Raw genomic sequence first — 19,089 nt, forward strand, 5'->3', positions numbered from 1 at the left:
ATGCTTTACATATATTTCACCTATATGTTCATCTGTACACTTTGAAAGAAAAGGTCGCACAGTGAAAGAAAGCATTCCCAGAAGATAAGTGCAGCTGTTTAGTGCCGAGTGCAGGAGGATTATATTGCCTTTCAATCACAGTGTCTGCAAAGTTACTGAGCTGTGCTGAGCCAAAAGCTTCCAATGTGATCACTGTGCACAACTACGGAACAGCCAGCCTATAATGGGCAGCACGTTATAGCCAGTATGTGTGCTCTACACATATCTGGCAGTGGCACCCATGTCCCCTCTCTCTCATCTACCTGTCTCCCTGCAAGGCTGGCTCTCATCCAACAGAGCAATCCATCTCTGCTCTGCTTCCAGGACCCCGCTGCCCGCTGAGAGGGGGCGTGTCGCTCCTGGCCCCGCCCCTTTTGCGATCCGAATCGTTCATTTTGATGATTCGGATGATCGACTCATAAAATAGATTCGGATCAAAGATCCGAATCGTTCATGATCCGGACAACACTACTAGCGTTTCCACATCCGCAATCGGATCTGAAACCGCTGCTGAACCGCTCTGGTGTGCACTAGGCCAGACAGAGCTTTCAAGCAGCTAATCAGAGGCTGGAAGACTGTACACTGTAAGGACACTAGGTGGCAGTAGTGAGGATGGCTGTAGAAGATGTCCTGTCACTGTAGTAGTGAGCCAAGGAGCGTGGAGGAAGGCCAGGTCAGGAGCTGAGGAGGGCAGCCTGGAAGCGAGTAGGGAGAGGAGAGCAAGCAGATAGATGTAGGTGGAACCAGCAATCACTATAGCTGTGCAATCACTCATACTATGCACACACTACCTGTCACCCACAGTATCTGTCACTGGTTGTACCCACTACCTGTCACCTTTTGCCTAACGATCACTACCCACCCGTCGGCCTGCTGATAGTTATCTGCTTGGCACTGTACTCTGTAGGCTGTTTGTACGTTTGTCTGATTGGAATAAAGTTGTGTGACGGTTACTGCACTTGCTTGCTGAGTAGAAACTCCCAGACTGGTGGGCGGGGCGTGCTGCTCTGAGGAGAGCTCTAGGGAGTGTGGAAACATGGCCTGGCCACATCACTAAACCTGGTTTAACTAACATGTTACGTGATGTAGTGAAACAGAAAAATCACCCTGTATTGGGTAAGGGTCTTTAGGTTTCACCAGCTCTTCTCTGTGTATTTCTTCCACACCAGGCTGACAGGCGAGTGACTCTATGACTGTGTGACCAGGCTGTTGCGCACATCCTGTGTTTGCAGCATATAATATATTTACTGGCTCTGTATTTGTGAGTCTGTGTTACTGTGAGGCCTAGTACACACAACACATGCCATTTTTACTTCAGATCCTACTGTCATTTGTGAGAATGATCAGATCTTTCCATGTGTACATCCTTTTGATTTATTTTCAATCCATATTCATTTGGGAAAATGATTGAAAATCTAATCCTCAGTATACTTTGTGCTCAGTATGCAGGGATTTGTATGCAAATTGTACACACCAGCTTGCACAGGAAGCATAGGTCTCACTAGTTAATGCAGGTAACTAGTACTTATAGTGTGCTCCTCTGTCCACATTTTTGTGCAGCCTGGATGATACTGTAGTGTTGCAACCATGGACAAGGGTGAAGGAAGACAGATGACAGGCAGTGAATTCACTTCCTGTCGGTTGACTATGTGAAAGGGCCCTATTGCTTCAATAGGGCTGATGTAATTTCTCAAATTATGCTGAAAGCGTTAAAAAAGGGACGGACAATGCTTATTTTGGAACTGATTCCCCTCCATCTTTCAGGACTGATTTTACAGATGCCTATATCTATCTTTCTCTACTAAAAATGTGTTTGACTCTAAACTTTATTCCCATCCTTTCAATTGATATATTACTAATTTTAAAATGTTAATATGAAGGAAAATGAACCAGGATAGAAAAGACCAGTGTGGTTTGAATTATAAAACATTTCTTTTTTTATGAAATCTTTATGGTATGCGTGACCAGGGGTGTGGCTTAAGTGTCCCTCTTTCTCACCTCAATAAGTTGGGAGGTATTTTGTGTGTGTGTGTGTGTGTGTGTGTGTGTGTGTGTGTGTGTGTGTGTCTGTGTGTGTCTGTCTGTCTGTCTGTCTGTCTGTCTGTCTGTCTGTCTGTCTGTCTGTCTGTCTGTCTGTCTGTCTGTCTGTCTGTCTGTCTGTCTGTCTATGCTGTGACTCTAAAATATAATCTGAACATCTACATTGATGTATAGCTTATTTTATATCTTTTACTCATACATTATTCATGGTGTGTGTTGGGAGCATGGTTGAGGGTCTGTCAGTGGCGTCTAAAGGTGTCCCGCTATCAAATCTCAAACAGTTGGGAGGTCAGCTGAAGTGACTGATTTTTTTTTGCGGACACTGATAAGCTCGCAGATAAGCAGCATATTCTGTTGGACAGAGAAAGGGGAGGCAAAGAATGAGCAAAGTCCTGCTGTGTGAATCTGAGAGGAGCAGTACATGTCAGGTGAGAGTGATTATTCCTGGCTGGATAGCTAGAGGCCTACAACATCAGGGGACACTCGTCCACACTCTAAAATTGATAAAAAATCTAGAGTGTAGTGTTGTCCGGATCATGAACGATTCGGATCTTTGATCCGAATCTATTTTGTGAGTCGAATCATCCAAATCATCAAAATGAGTGATTCGGATCTCAAAAGGGGCGGGGCCATGAGTGACACGCCCCCTCTCAGCGGGCAGCGGGGTCCTGGAAGCAGAGCTGAGATGGATCGCTCTGTTGGATGGGAGGCAGCCTTGCAGGCAGACAGGTAGATGAGAGAGAGGGGACATGGGTGCCACTGCCAGATATGTGTAGAGCACACAAACTGGCTATAATGTGCTGATCATTATAGGCTGTCTGTTCCGTAGTTGTGCACAGTGAACACATTGGAAGCTTTTGGCTCAGCTCAGCACAGCTCAGTAACTTTGCAGGCACTGTGATTGCAGCGCAATATGATCCTCCTGCACTGCTCTAAACAGCTGCACTTATCTTCTGGGAATGCTTTGGGGAATGCTTTCTTTCAGGCGACGTTTGCATTCAGAGTACACAGATGAGCATATAGGTGAAATACATGTAAAGCATATGACTGCAGCATGTGGGTATTGTGTGCAAACAAACATTTCTGCTCTCTGCTCGTCCCTCCTCCCTTCTCTGTCCACTCCCTGCCCTCTGTCCATCTTCTCCCCTTCTCTGTGTGTCCACCCCCCTCCCCTTCTCCTGTCCACAGCAGGGAAAGACCTGTCCTGCTAGTCATTTCACCCCCGAATGCTTCGGTAGTAAAATGATCCGAGATTCGGATCAAAGATCCGGATCTTTTCAATGATCCGTTTCGAATCATCCGGATCATTGAAAAGATCCGAACTTCCCATCTCTACTAGAGTGTGCAGTGCTAGTGATGGTCATGTGTAGGAGAAGCATGTGAGCGGTTTGGTCAGATGATAGATATGCAAGTCTCTGATTTGCTAGTCATGATCAAATGCTAACGTAGGATTTGATTGCAGCAAATCAGAGCTTTGCAAATCTATCAGCTGATCAAACAAATCACATGCTTCTCCATGAGTTCTAGACATGAGTATGACTAGTGTGTACAAAGCTTATCAGGTGTAGTGGATTAACGGTAAACTCTTCCTGGAAGCCTGACATTCTGCATCTTTTCAGCATCGGCAGCACAGTGGCGTAGTGGTTAGCGCTCTCGCCTTGCAGCGCTGGATCCCTGGTTTGAATCCCAGCCAGATCAACATCTGCAAGGAGCGTGTCTGAGTGGGTTTCTTCTTTGCACTCCGGTTTCCTTCCACATCCCCAAAAACATACAGTTAAGTTAATTGGCTTCCCCTAAATTGGCCCTAGACTATAATACATGCACTACACAATACACACATAGACCTATGACTATGGTAGGCATTAGATTGTGAGCTCCTCTGAGGGCCAGTTATGTGACAAGAGAATGCACTCTGTACAGCGCTGCAGAATATGTCGGCGCTATAGAATTAAATCACCTCCTCTATCATTTCCTGATAGTTGGCCAGGTCAGTGACAGTGCATATTGTTTAGGGGAGGTCAAATTGAGATGTCCAAATTGAGACCTGCCATCCTGTAGCCAGCGAATAGGCTGTCAATCACTAGGGAGCAGAGATGGATTAAGATGTAATGGGGCAATAGGCAAGGTAGTAAATTTGGGGCCCTGTTGTGGTCCTTTTGGTAAGCTGACATGGAGAGAGGTCAAAGAAGGTGGCAGTTGGGCCCCTTGACACCCACTAGGCCGCAAGCACTTGCCTAGGTGGCCTGGTGGATGATCCTGCTCTGTTAGGGAATCATAACTGCTGTGGTGAAAATTGCCTGATCAAAGGGTAACCTCTTATCTCCCAGGTATTCCTGTCTTTCTGCAAACTTTACAGTGTATAGTCACTTCAACTGCACTGCGTAATATGTCAGCGCTATAATAATCCAATGAGGGCTTCTGTAAATGTGCTTACATTTTTGATTAACGTTTCATATTACAAATTGTGTTTTTTCCCCCAGGCCGTACATAAGGTTTGACACTGGATGCTCGGGAAAGATTGTGACTAATGACCTGCCCTATGCTTACCAGGCAGCTGGTAAATAATTCCCAATCAATAATTTTATATAAACCTGTGAAAGTAAAAAAAAAAGTGCAACAAAAAAAACTTTTTTTTTTTCCCCAGCTGCTGTAAGGTAATGCAGGAGCTCCCCCTGATGGTGAAAATTGGGAGGAACACTTCTAACATTTGTAGTTGGTTTACTACCAGATTTCTACAGTATGTTTCTTGCGGTTGTGTGTTTATAGTAATATATAGTCTATGTGGAATTATAGTTATAGTCTATCATGTTGTGGCCTATAGATGTAGGATATATAATAGGAGGTTTACTAGTTAATCCTATATGCACCTAGGTGATATTTTTCACATTAAAAATTAAAATACTCTTTAAGTCACTAGCAAGCAAGAAAATTATTTTGGCAGTACTTTGTTACCTATTTTTTGGTACTTTTTCAATTGCAGAGTGCAAAAGTTGTTTTAAACACAAGATGAAAAATTATCTCCTAGGAGAAAACGTAAGAGAAAAAGTGAATTGGATCAGGCCAAATTTCAGTATTTTGCAATTGAAAACATAGGCAAAAGTAGGTGAAAAAGTACTATCAAAATTGTGAGTATTTTCTTGATTGGGGTTTGAAAAGGCATTTTATGACTATGTAACGTCTGCCGGGCTGGCGGCTGCGGGAACGCAGCCGCCTCGGTTTCCTGCTCGGAAGGCTTTTCCGTTCCGCCGGCGTCTAGCACGCCGAGGACGGAATTGTCATTTACACAGAGGGATGCACTATCGCACGGCCGCGCTCGTAGACAGGACCTTTATGCTGGGAGGAGGCGCGTCAGCTGACCCGCTGGTCGGCTGACGTCAGAGGGGACTCACGCCGCTCTGGATTGGCTGATTGTGGTGGGCGCGGATATGAGGTCTCCTCTGCTTCTTAAGCCTTCTCTGTTCACTCGCAACCTGTCTGCGGTTGCGAATACATACGTGTTAGCGCTCAGACCTTAGACTATTATCCAGTGTGCTTTGATCTGGGAGGAAACCAGGGATTTCACACAAGACTAGGATTATTGTATTACTGTATAATTGATATTCTGTGTATGACTCTGGCTAATCTCTGACTCCGCTCTTGCTTATTCTGTACCTCTGCCCATCTGATCTAGTTGCTGAACTTCTGCCTGAATACTTACTACTCTCTTGCCTACTGATTCTGTACTGTATCTGCCTCTCAGTTGCCGAACTTAGCCTGTCTGACCTCTCTACTCACCAGTGGGCCCTTGCCACTGGTGAGGTGTTCTTCTATAATAATACCCACCAGCTCCTCTGGTAAGGTTTTGCTAAACTAGTCTGTTACTGTGTTCTAATAGTACCCACCAGCTCCTCTGGTGAGGTTCTATCTATCGGATACTGTGTATGCTAGTGCCCACCAGCTCCTCTGGTGAGGCCTAGTTACTATTCTATTTCAGTTGCACCAAGCACGATACACTATTGCATATCCTGTTAGCTATATTTGCATTATTGGTGATTCTGCAGATCACCACATAATCAGGTATAGCGTCTGTATTATTGGTGATTGTGCAGATCACACATAATCAGACATCTGTGTTGCTACACCGTTCGTTACAGACTAGTTGTGAAAATATCACCTAGGAGAAAATTCAGGAGAAAAAGTAAACTGCATATGGGCCCTGGTGTTTATTATGACTATTCCTTTTACTTATATCTACATACATTATTCTATGTACAGAATGTTCTTTTTTCTATACGTTAGATAACTTTTAGACCTGTCAGGTTACTTGATGTGTGTTGTAATATGCCTCGTAGATACTCAGTTTTTGCCTGTGGAAGCCGGCTATAGCTCATAAAAACACGTAGCATTTGAGTGACTAATAAAAGTAGTATTTGAGTTTGTTTGTTTTTAAAGTCACTAATAAAAGTCTAAAAATTTTACTAAAAATTTACCATTTGGGTCATCATTGAAGAGGTAAGTCTATCACTACTTCCTCTTAACCAGTCTTTTTAAGTATTTTACACTTGCTCACCACTGTTAACCCTCCTGGCGGTTTATTAAGATCCGCCAGGGGGCAGCACAGCCGTTTAAAAAAAAAAAAAAATTTATATCATGTAGCGAGACAAGGTCTCGCTACATGATAGCCGCTGCTCAGCGGCATACCCCCAGCCCCTCCGATCGCCGGGAGGGCTTCCCCCGTCGCCATGGCGACGGGCGGGATGACGTCACCGACATCGTGACGTCAAAGGGGACTCCGATCCACCCCTCAGCGCTGCCTGGCACTGATTGGCCAGGCAGCACACAGGATCGGGGGGGGGGCGCCTGCGGGGCGACGGATAGCGGCGGCGATCGGATTGCCAGCTGCATGTAGCAAAAAAAAAAATTATGCAAATCGGCCCAGCGGGGCCTAAGCTCAGCTCGGGCTTACCACCAAGAAGGTTAAAGGACACCCGAGGTGACATGATGAGATAGATGTGTATGTACAGTGCCTAGCACCTAAATAACTATGCTGTGTTCCTTTTTTTTTTTTTTTCCCTTTGCCTGAAAGAGTTAAACATCAGATATGTAAGTGGCAGTTCCTGTCTGAGTCGTTATGACCCTCACTGATAAGAAATTACAACTATAAAACACTTTCCTAGCAGAAAATGGCTTCCAAGTGAAGGAAAGAGATAAAAAGGATCAATACCGGTAGTTCATAGATTTTAGCTCTGGCATACTTCAATGAATGTGTCATTGAGCAAAAACAATAAAACTGTAAAATTAAAACTTAAAAGTAGATTTAAATATAAAATAAAACTGTGGAATATCCTAAGTCATTTTTTAGGAGGAGGATAGATTCAATTGTTTGTTTTAGTTTATTTTCACCTCGTTTTTGATTGATTGTCCACCTTTGGTGGAGGGGTGTTACCCTATTGTTTACTTAAGAGTGACTTTTTAAAGGACACCTGAAGGGATGGGGATATGGAGGCTGCCATATTTATTTCTTTTTAAGCAATACCAGTTGCCTGGCTGTCCTGCTGATCCTCTGCCTCTGATACTTTTAGCCACAGACCCTGAACTGATCCTCTGCCTCTAATACTTTTAGCCATAGACCCAGAACAAGCATGCAGCAGATCGGGTGTTTCTGACATGATTGACAGATCTAACAAGATTAGCTGCATGCTTGTTTCTGGTGTGATTCAGATACTACCTGCAGCCAAATAGATAATCAGGGCCGACAGGCAACTAGTATTGTTTAACAGGAAATAAATATGGCAGCCTCTATATACCTCTCGCTTCAGTTGTCCTTTAAGGCCCGGTTCACATTAGCGTTCTCTGTCCGGATCCGCCTGATCTGATCCGGACCGTATACTGTACAAACGGAATGTACGTTCCGCATAGCAATGCAAAGGCTATGCGGACGTTCACATACGTACGTTCCGTACAGTACGGAGCCGGACCGGATCCGGACACTTTTCCAACATGCGCTATTTTTTGGGTCTGGATCTCCGGCCCACGCACCCGGACCGGAGCCGGACCTGAGCCTGACAGCACCATCCAGAACACAGAAACCAATGGGAAACGGAAGGCACAGAACACACTGCCTACAAACACCTGACGTTCTACCCCACTTCCTATGCGTATCCAAGCGGCCATTTCGGATGGGGACACATGGGCCAAGCATGTCTGGAGTGGAGCAGCAGTGACAGACGTGCTGGAGCTGTTTGGCAGAATGTCGGAGGTGGAGGTGAGGCCTACAGCGGAGGAACCTGATTCTACAGGTGCACCTTCTGCTGACCCCAACATTTTTTCATTTAAATTTCACTATTTTTTGCCCACGGATCCGGATGGCAGCCTGATACAAACGGACTGGATCCGGATCGGAACCGTACGGTTCCGATCCGGATCAGGTCCTGATCCGATCAGGATCCAGTCCGTTTGCATGGCAAAACGCAAGTGTGAACAGGGCCTAACCCAAATGGGGTCAGGTATATTCTTACCAGCTGCCCTCACAGTGGTTACCTTGGAGGTAACTCTGACTTGTGAGTATATCACTATCTAACAATTCCTGTACCTACTGGTGTACTAACATACTACACTATATTGGGCTCTCGGCTCTCTCCTTTTGTTTTACAAATGACAGCTACATAGGTCTTGTATACAGGAGGTTTTCATCCAGGGAATACATGCGACAGGAATGCGGGGTCAGAAAGGGTATTTTTTCACCAGTAAGATAGAATTGTGTGCATCTCCCCCAGTCGCTTGTTTTCCCTTCCTCCAAAATAGAAAAACTGGAGCTCATCAGTGAGGTGGAACTTGACGAATGCAGATGTTTTTCTAAATGATGGGGGTGTATTCACTGAGCCCCAGTAAACTCAACACATGCAGACAGCGCATGTTTAACAAGCTTTTGGCAAATTATACAAGCCTTGATATAATATACTGTACATAACTCAGGTTACATATGTAACACTTACTGCTTGTGTAACAGGGGAAGTAGTTGATGCAGGTACAGTAGAATATAACTTAAACACATTACATAAAGTTTATGCAATTCATGTAAAGCCCACTTAACTTGAAGGACTTCAGAGGCAATGGTGTTAATCTATTTTTGCTCACCTGGAGATTCTTTTAGCCCCTAGTAGCAGTTTCAGTCCTTCACCGCAGCTGCGGTCCTCCTCTGTGTCCTGCTGTCCGCCCGTAAAGATCGGTGACCCACCGGCGGGTAGGCTTGGCTGCGCCTGCGCGGAATGGCTCTACCGCAGTACGCCACAGATGACGTGGACGCGTGGGTACGCATCCGCAGAAGAGCTGACCCGCCAGCGTGTCGCCGATCTTTACAATCGGCCAATGGGTTTCCTTTAAGGTGGCCATACACTATAAAGTGTAGAGAAAGCTTGTCCCACAGAAACATATGGAGTAGCCAAGATATAACAATACTTTATTATACACATACCAAGGTATACACAACCAGGTATACTATATCTTTCCATACAAAAAAAAAAAAAAGCTATCACTACTGCAAGACATGTATCAACAAAGAAATGAGCCTGGAAATCACTTCTCAGCTGAATTATCCCTGTAGAAAGCGCCCCCACAATGGAACCCGATTTCCAAAGGTGCTAATGCTAGTGCTCTAGACCAGTGTTTCTCAACATTTTATTGGTATGTACCCCTTTTAAAACCCTATACTCACCATGTACCCCCTAGCATAGTAAACATTATCACAAGTACCCCTTGACAAATATATATTTAAAGCTAGTACATGATAATTGGTTCTAAACTATTTACAAGCCTTTACTATTGCTTTTAAATAGCTAAAACACTAATTTGGTGTTGTTTAAATAAGATTTATCATTTTCTACAACTCTAAATTTGTTATTCTTGATTAAGTATATAAAGCCCGAGTACCCCCTGGAACCATCAGAAGTACCCCCTGGGGTACGCGTACCACACGTTGAGAACCTAGGCTCTAGACAATAAAGTGCAATGGGGACCAATTCATATAAAATGTATATGCAAACAACACAAAAATATTGGAGCCAAAAATGCAATTGATATCTGTAAAACCAAAATGCAAACAATAATTCAATCAGGACTGAGGTGGCCATGAGGTAGATAGGCTGAGGGCATTCGGCTATGTACAAAGTAATGGTATGTCACCCAGGTGGTAAAAGGTGCAGAAGAGTGACTGATTCAGGATCAGGATGGGGTCAGTGGCAGCCTAGGATTACCCCAACCCTAACTAGTTCCGCAGTGCTCAACTACTTAGTCAAAAGGAGGATAGTACCCGCCACACACTAATAGATGGTCACCAGATTTAACCATCAGATAAATCCCTCTCCGATTAAATTCTTTTACACACTGTACAGAGATTTTCAATAGATTTTAGCTTAAAATCTATTGAAAATCTGTGGATCTGTTGGTCCCTCAGCTCCCCCATTTATGTGCAGTGTTGGCAGTGGAGCTTATTCGCTCCTGTCTACTAGTGTACCTCCTCCTGTGTCTTCTCTCCATCGCTTTTAACAATATAGAAACAAGGCTGATTGTTCAAGGATACTTAACCATCTTACCCACATAAAAGATAATGGGCGGGGCCAACCCCAATAATACAATATTCCCAAAGCAAATCCAAACACATATGGGTTACCAGCCTCCTTAATATGCAAAGTATCAAAATTTATTATCCATAAAGAACAAGAGAAATCTCCAAACATATACAATATGGAAAAGAGCAATTGTGACTCAAGACTCAAAAATTGCATATGCAAAACCAATTTCGCCATCTATGCAGCAAGAATAATTAAAACCTGATAGTGATGCATAGAGTTATCCTGCATACACACTCCAAGCACTCCGCGCTTCCATACTGGTGCCAGATAATTAGTATAGTGATGGGGGCCCCCCTATTTCCTTAGAGTCCAATCATTTGGCTTACTCCAAGCAGCCGCTGATGACACATAGAGCTCCAATGTTCCCTCTTATAATGCTTGTGATCCTGGGACTGGGCAATATGATCCTCAAAGGTACAACAGTTCATGCATTACTGTTTAGGGGGAACACAAAACAGGATAGGTCTCACCACAATGGTTACTGGCGTCCTCTCAGCTCTCCTACACGTGTGTGGTGACTTTGTCAGCCGCTGCGGAATATCCCCGATACACGTAGGACCTTCCTGGCATTTCGCTCTCACCAGCGGTCAGGTCACCTCACTCCGGGACCAGTCCAATTAGCTGTTGGCACTACCGGAGATAGGGGGAAGAGGCAGGACGCTCAGAACGCTGCCAGCGCGGAAGCGCGGTCCGTGACACAAGCTGCGTGGCTCCGCCCACCGACGTTTCGCGTCAAGTGTGACGCTTCATCAGGGTGTGGCTTCGGCATACGCCAAGTGCGACTAAAAACAGTCTGGAGGCACACCTCCTTCCATACTCACGCCGTGACTCACCAATGAAGGAGCCAATCGGGTAAGCGGACAGATATGCCAATAAACACCGATCTCCTGCTTGCATACATGTAAAGCAGACGTGGGAATTTAACTCCAACGAGGGTCACAAGTGACACTTATACGTCCAAAGTCCAATACATCTGGGGGGACAGTTACACACCAACAGCCCGGCAGGCACTTCTATTCCTCATCATTTTCATTATAGCACGGGGTCATCAACAACTTCACTCCTTTTACGAACACATATTTCTTCTCTCCATCGCTGCCAGGGCACTCCTCCCTGTGCCATCTCTCCAGCGGCTATGTCCTGAGGCAAATACTAGAGGAATGGTGCCACATACCTTGCATGACCACGTAGAAACCGGGCCTCTAGTGTTCGGCCTCTAGTGTTTGTCATGGGGCACAGTCGCCTGGAAGAGAAGACACAGAAAGGAGAACCCTGGCGGTGATGGAGAGAAGACATGACACAAAGGTGGACAGGTGAGCGTAAGCTCCGCTGCCAACACTCTGCACGTCATCCTTCCTGATCTATCATCAATCAAGCAATATCTACCAGTGTGATCGACCAATTAGATCGATTTTGGCCAAACCTCAATTGATAGGGCATTGTTTGAGACATCCACTTCTAGCAGAATCAGAGTAATTGAATCTGCTGGATATTGACAGGAAAAATCAGTAATTGCATGGCAACTTTTACAGAGCAAATTTGACAACCCTGATTGAGTTAACAACTTACAAAGCAATTTAACATCAATCAACACTAACTGGTAACTGCTCAGTATTTTCTACCATCTTATTCTTAAATTACATTAAATGTTCATAATTTTTTTTTACTTTTTTTTTAGAGCTGATGGTATTGGCTGCGGGGGTGGCTGGTGCTGGCAGTGGTGCTACGGTCTCTTGATGGTGCATGATGGCGGCTGGTTGATGGTAAGAGCTTTGATGGTGGCTGATGTTGCTGGTGGTCAGTGGTGGATTGAGCTGGTGGGATTTGCACTAGATAGAGATGGTGCTTTTAGGCTAATATCTAGGGGTTTTTTTTGTTTATTTTTTTATAGGTGGTGGAGAGGTCATAATTATGCCCTCCACATGTTATGCAGGAATGTGAACTCCTCCAGTTGGTGATGGGGATCTCTGCTTAGATCTTCTGCATGGAGCTCACTGATGGAGAGAGATGCCTCTTTGTCCACTTCTGGCAACTGCAAAGAGAAGATGATGCTTTCAGACATCCTATAGTAAGATCCATGAAATAACGTGTGTGGGCCAGTGAAATAAGATGGCTACATAGCTCCTATGTATGGTGCACCACATTCTGCTGTGCTGACTATGAAGAGCCTGAATGCAGAAGAGGGGTTGCTGTATATGGAAACGGAGGCTGCAAATGGAATAGTGAGACTGCCAATGCAGAGGAACACATGGAAGAGGGGATTTACAGCCCAAGGAAGCTGTACGTGGAAGAGAGGGGCTGTTGTACATGGATGTTACACATGGAAGAGGGGGCTTCACATGGGATGGGAGAAGGGCTGCTGTACATGGATGTTACACAAGAAAGAGAGGGGCTGCTGTACACGGATGTTACACATGGAAGAGAGGTGCTGTACGTGGATGTTACTTGTGGAAGAGGGGGCTGCATATGGGATGGGAGAAGGGTTGCTGTACATGGATGTTACACATGGAAGAGAGGGGCTGCTGTACATGGATGTTACACATGGAAGAGAGGGACTGCTGTACATGGATGTCACTTGTGGAAGAGGGGGCTGCATATGGGATGGGAGAAGAGTTGCTGTACATGGATGTTACACATGGAAGAGAGGGACTGCTGCACATGGATGTCACTTGTGGAAGAGGGGGCTGCATATGGGATGGGAGAAGGGTTGCTGTATATGAAAAGGGGTGGGCATAATAAAATTGTCCCAGTGGTGGATAAAGTATAATTCCGGTATTGGCTACTACAGGGAGGGTGTATGGTGTAAACTAAATAACTTTTGAATCTTTGAAGTCATAACTTTCAAATAGATAATGGTGGTGTTCATATACTTACGTGGTACAACTCAAAGAATGGAATGGCTTCACTCGCCTCAGTGTCTGACCAGTTCACTGAGGCAAAGAAGGGATTGAGTGTGGGATCGTTGTTTACTCCAAGACGGTGTGCAGGGTCTTTCATGAGAAGCTGTAAAAGATGGCAATAGAAAAGTCATTATTACAGAAGATGACATTCATATTACAGAGTAGCAGACATGTATAGTTACAGTACATTGCTCCATAGATACAGTATGCTGCACAACCTATATTCTGTGTCTATTAACCTACATACTGTATTGTTCCAAAGGATTGTTTATATCACATATTCTAAACCTGTGGCACTAATATCACTGGGGGACTCACAATCACTATAGGTGGGACTCTGCAGGTTTCAGGACTTAAGTGCCTTGTGGGAGATTATTATCACGGGACATAAGCAAAAGGCCCTGAAAGATGATCTCAGTGTAGCCTGTAAGCAAGAAATGGTTTGTATATGCTATGTAGCCTAAATGCCACAGCTTCTAATAAGAGAATAAAGACCACAAAATAACCTCCAAACCGGTTCTAATAACTAACATACTTGTGGGAAAATTTCCTCAATTTATAGAAGTAGAGACCTGGCAGTGGGTGAAACCATTGGCTCCTTCGCTTATGTTTAAAAAATAAGGACATCTTACAGAGAGTAACGGGTCTTTGCCTGCTTGCATTTATTGATCTAGAAATCTTAGTACTGCCAAACACACATTGGTCCACATATGGTGGATGATAAACCACCATGGATGAGAATCATGAGTCAGACCAGTGTGTGTTGATGACATCTGCTAAAGATCTGGCAGTCGAGATCTTTAGCAATTCCCCAACACCCAATCAAAGCATGTCTGCATTGTTCTCCCCTCTGCTCCGCTCGCAGGAATCTGCTCCATCACACCCCGCTCATTCTCCCCCTCCTAGCAATAGATGTGCCGCTAGCCTGGAGCCTGATGATGCATCTGTACAGGGTCAACAGTGCTCTATTGCCCAACAGATCCCCAAGTGCATAAAGGGTTTTATAGTGGCTTTTATCTTTTACTGGAAAATGATAAAGAAATGTCTGTCTAAGGGTGGCCACTAATGATCCAATCTTTTTCATCCAATCTTACCATTTCTATGTAATATAAGGTAACTGCCTGAAGTATCCATTCAGTATATTCACTTAATTTACCCTTATACTACATAGATTTGGTAAGATTGGATGAAAAAGATTGGATCATTAGTGGCCACCATAAAGGGTCAACGAAAGAACTGGCCTACTCCTCCTATAACTGAAATATGATTATTTACTGGACTGAAAATGATAGACATTTCTTTTTTTTTTTAAACTCTGTTAAGCCTCATCTACACGCGTAGATGAGGCGGCGATCCGGCGGCTCGATTAGCCGCCGGATCGCCTCTTCCGCGTACCCGCCGCGTACCCGCTCCCGCCGGATTCGATATCCGCTCGTCCCCGCTCTATTCCCTGCTCGTTCCCCGCGAGGGGACAATGGCAGGGAATCGAGCGGAAGATAAGTGGCACAGCGCCACTTATCTTCCGCTCGATTCCCTGGCATTGTCCCCTCGCGGGGAACGAGCAGGGAATCGGCAGTGGGGAGATCCGTTCTGTCGGATCTTATCAATCGAGCCACATCAGCGGCTCGATTGATAAGGAACATCGCTGCCACATCTACGCGTGTAGATGCGGCTTAACAGGGATGGTTATGCGGTTATCTGTTAATTAAAGGTTCTCTGTCAGAAAATAAAAACACCTGCGTGCTTAAGTCTCTGGTTGATGCACCCAATCCTTGATTTGTGTCCTGGGAATGAGATGCAGTAAATCTAAGGAAAGAGTCAGAATCCAGGATCTGGTCTGTAATATGGGTCAGGGAGTAATGGCTTCGATCAGAGCATAATCACACAGGTGTTATAATGTGAGATAGCGACTAATATCGCATAGTGTAAGGAACATTTCTTACCTCTGGAGCTGCGTATCCGGGAGTGCCGGACTGAGAAGTGAGGGTCTGCCCCCCAAACTCAGCCAGGCCAAAGTCGTACACGCGCACGTGGCCTACGCCATCCATCAGGACATTGTCCGGTTTTATGTCTCTGTGGATTATTCCAAATCTCTGGAGGAATTGGATCCCACAGACCATTTCAGCACAGAGGAATCTATTTTGTTTGCAGCCCGCCAGACCCTAGAAGCTTGAAGAAGGATAGAGTTGTTGGGAGAGTTACAGAGGAATCTATAAAAGAGAAGTAATAAGTCAGTGTCTATAAATAGAAACATACATATATCCAGGCACATCGCCTCTAGTTAGGACATTAAATAAATTATTAGGGAAAGGGAGGTGCTGAAGGGGGTGTGGCTAGAAAACAGCAAAAATCTATTAACCCTTCGCACACTCACATGCAAATGTTCAAACAATTGCATTCACAGATTCACTCATCCAGGCACAACTGTCATCCCTACAGCCAAATCAAAAGCCAGGGCTCCAGTTCACAGAAGAATGCATTCTTATGCTTAATCACCTATACTGCGCAGAAGTACCCAGGTAAACATAGGTGTCCTAACTCTGGCCCTGTAACATGCATAGTGCAGACATGCAAACACATTCATTGCATCAAACCTATCAATGGATTAGGAGCACACATCCTAACTTCCTCTCCTGGGAAAGACAGTGCATCTTACCAATCGCACAAGGGAGCTAATGTTATGTGTCCATGTGCACAATGCGCATACACCAGCATAAGCTGTCTGCATGCTGACAAACATACAGGGGAAGGGGGAGTGCACCGAATTGGACCCTAGCCACAGGGGTCAATGATAAGAATAAACATACATATATCCAGGCACATCGCCTCTAGTTAGGACATTAAATAAATTATTAGGGAAAGGGAGGTGCTGAAGGGGGTGTGGCTAGAAAACAGCAAAAATCTATTAACCCTTCGCACACTCACATGCAAATGTTCAAACAATTGCATTCACAGATTCACTCCTCCAGGCACAACTGTCATCCCTACAGCCAAATCAAAAGCCAGGGCTCCAGTTCACAGAAGAATGCATTCTTATGCTTAATCACCTATACTGCGCAGAAGTACCCAGGTAAACATAGGTGTCCTAACTCTGGCCCTGTAACATGCATAGTGCAGACATGCAAACACATTCATTGCATCAAACCTATCAATGGATTAGGAGCACACATCCTAACTTCCTCTCCTGGGAAAGACAGTGCATCTTACCAATCGCACAAGGGAGCTAATGTTATGTGTCCATGTGCACAATGCGCATACACCAGCATAAGCTGTCTGCATGCTGACAAACATACAGGGGAAGGGGGAGTGCACCGAATTGGACCCTAGCCACAGGGGTCAATGATAAGAATAAACATACATATATCCAGGCACATCGCCTCTAGTTAGGACATTAAATAAATTATTAGGGAAAGGGAGGTGCTGAAGGGGGTGTGGCTAGAAAACAGCAAAAATCTATTAACCCTTCGCACACTCACATGCAAATGTTCAAACAATTGCATTCACAGATTCACTCATCCAGGCACAACTGTCATCCCTACAGCCAAATCAAAAGCCAGGGCTCCAGTTCACAGAAGAATGCATTCTTATGCTTAATCACCTATACTGCGCAGAAGTACCCAGGTAAACATAGGTGTCCTAACTCTGGCCCTGTAACATGCATAGTGCAGACATGCAAACACATTCATTGCATCAAACCTATCAATGGATTAGGAGCACACATCCTAACTTCCTCTCCTGGGAAAGACAGTGCATCTTACCAATCGCACAAGGGAGCTAATGTTATGTGTCCATGTGCACAATGCGCATACACCAGCATAAGCTGTCTGCATGCTGACTGTCACAAGAGCCCTCAGTGGCTGACCGCACTTAGCCTTCTAAACGGTGCCAGCGCACAGATCGTGCGAACTCTGGTCGCAGTCAATGCGCAGGAACCGTTAAGAATTAGCCGCAGACAACTCAGAAGGGAGCCTGTGAGACACGGGTGATTACAACGTCACCTACTGGTTCAGAGTAAACTGCCACCACCGCGGTTACTATGGGACCGTGGGGCCCACTAACTGACTGACTAATCCTGCGAATAAAACGGTTAAACACACGATATTCTGTCTAGCCAACAACAAACAAACAGTAGCGTATCTTCAGAGACCCGGGATCATTTCTGTGTGTGCTGATAAGCAGGGTAGCGGAAAGTGAATGACTTGGAGAAAGTCGTTTATTCACGCAATATAAATAATTAATATATACAGACAATTATGAAAATCAACAATTATGAAAACAGCAATAGCCAGTATGAAAAATAAAAGAAGGGAGAAAAAATACTTAGTTCCTGGAAAGATGTCCTTATTGTGGGAGGAATCATAAAGTCCTTGGTTTCAAAGTCCAGAGTTCAGAGTTCAGACCAGGTGGATGCCAGCATATCCTCAAGCTGGCATCTGATGAGTGCAAGATGTTTCAGTGTGGAGGACAAAAGCCCGCCTGCTGGCTCTGTGCTTTTGATGAAGCTGGTTTGGGGGTGTGGCAATGCCGGCCCCCTCTGAACTACCAGCAAATGACAGTTCATTCCCTCTCAGAGATTTTAGAGCTAAACTTATGAATTGCTGTAACTCCTGAACCATACACGTTACATTTAGGGGGGTAACAGCTTCATACTTGGAGGAAAATACAGATTAATATGATACCTGACATGGCTAGTGCATCAGATCAGGGTCCTGAGTAGATTCATACCTGGGTGGTAGGGGCCCCGGGCCCCTCTCGACTGGTATCAAGAGATCCAGCATGACCCTACGGATCCAATGATACCGCTCTCATAACCACCCTATTTATTGTATTCTGTAAATGGGCAAAAGATTATATTGTACATTCATTTCTTCCTGCTAAGGCCGGAGTCAGCCTGACTGGAGTCCAGCTGTGTCTGTTTCTTGTCTATGAAAGGCCCTGTTGGCTCCTTCAATTAACATCTGAATGTGAAATCTGCTTAGACAACTTTGAGTTTACACCTCTGGCTTGATCAGCAGTCACAGGGCCAGTCTTCCTGCCAGCTGCTTGTCACCTTATACCTGATGGATGGGCCATCAGCACAGCTTGAAGCCAGGGACTCTCCAGTGCCGATTAGGCTCAGGCTCATTAGCATATCAAAAGAGCCATCCAGCATGCTGGTGCTCTCTCTCTGTTGAGAAGAGACTGCCGCTGTCCCTACACACTCAACCCAGATTGTACCGTTTTGAAGCGCAATCGATGCAGGAATCGAGTGCGATCGTTCTTTTCTTCACGGGCGGTTCCAGGACGCGCCTGCGTCCCCGCAATCGTCCGTGACAGCCCTCCCCCTTGTCCGTGGCTTAGCCACTCATCCGCAAGATGTGTGGCGGCGCCGCTAACCTGGCTGACGGGCCTCGAGTTGCCGGTACGGCGGGAAAACCTATTGGAGCCTGTGGCTCGGTTCCCCTGGACCGGTCGCGGTCTGCTACCCTCAGGGTTGACCCAACATGGACCGTTCTGGACAG

The 19,089-nt window shown here is 45.2% G+C and overlaps 1 protein-coding gene and 1 long non-coding RNA gene across 3 annotated transcripts in view; one reads left to right on the top strand and one right to left on the bottom strand.

Annotated features, from left to right (window-relative positions):
- The first annotated feature begins 1,052 nt into the window (after positions 1–1,052).
- On the top strand, positions 1,053–13,658 carry LOC137528981 (uncharacterized). The gene is made up of 3 exons (XR_011023539.1): positions 1,053–1,155; positions 12,367–12,451; positions 12,580–13,658. It is a non-coding gene; the product is annotated as an uncharacterized lncRNA (long non-coding RNA).
- The window catches only part of LOC137528980 (protein kinase C delta type-like), a 56,980-nt gene continuing 50,264 nt past the window's right edge, over positions 12,374–19,089 (bottom strand). Inside the window, exons 4-6 of one of the 2 annotated variants that reach the window (XM_068250817.1) lie at positions 15,532–15,757; positions 13,563–13,691; positions 12,374–12,720 (exon numbers count right to left, since the gene is read on the bottom strand). In XM_068250817.1, coding sequence (XP_068106918.1) covers positions 12,598–12,720; positions 13,563–13,691; positions 15,532–15,708 — 429 coding nt within the window. In that variant the 5' untranslated portion in view covers positions 15,709–15,757 and the 3' untranslated portion in view covers positions 12,374–12,597. Of the gene's footprint in view, positions 12,721–13,562; positions 13,692–15,531; positions 15,799–19,089 lie in introns of both variants that reach the window. The other variant, XM_068250816.1, reaches the window with a different exon arrangement.

The sequence above is a fragment of the Hyperolius riggenbachi genome, chromosome 8, assembly GCF_040937935.1.
Source record: "Hyperolius riggenbachi isolate aHypRig1 chromosome 8, aHypRig1.pri, whole genome shotgun sequence".
In the NCBI taxonomy this organism is placed as follows: Eukaryota; Metazoa; Chordata; class Amphibia; order Anura; family Hyperoliidae; genus Hyperolius; species Hyperolius riggenbachi.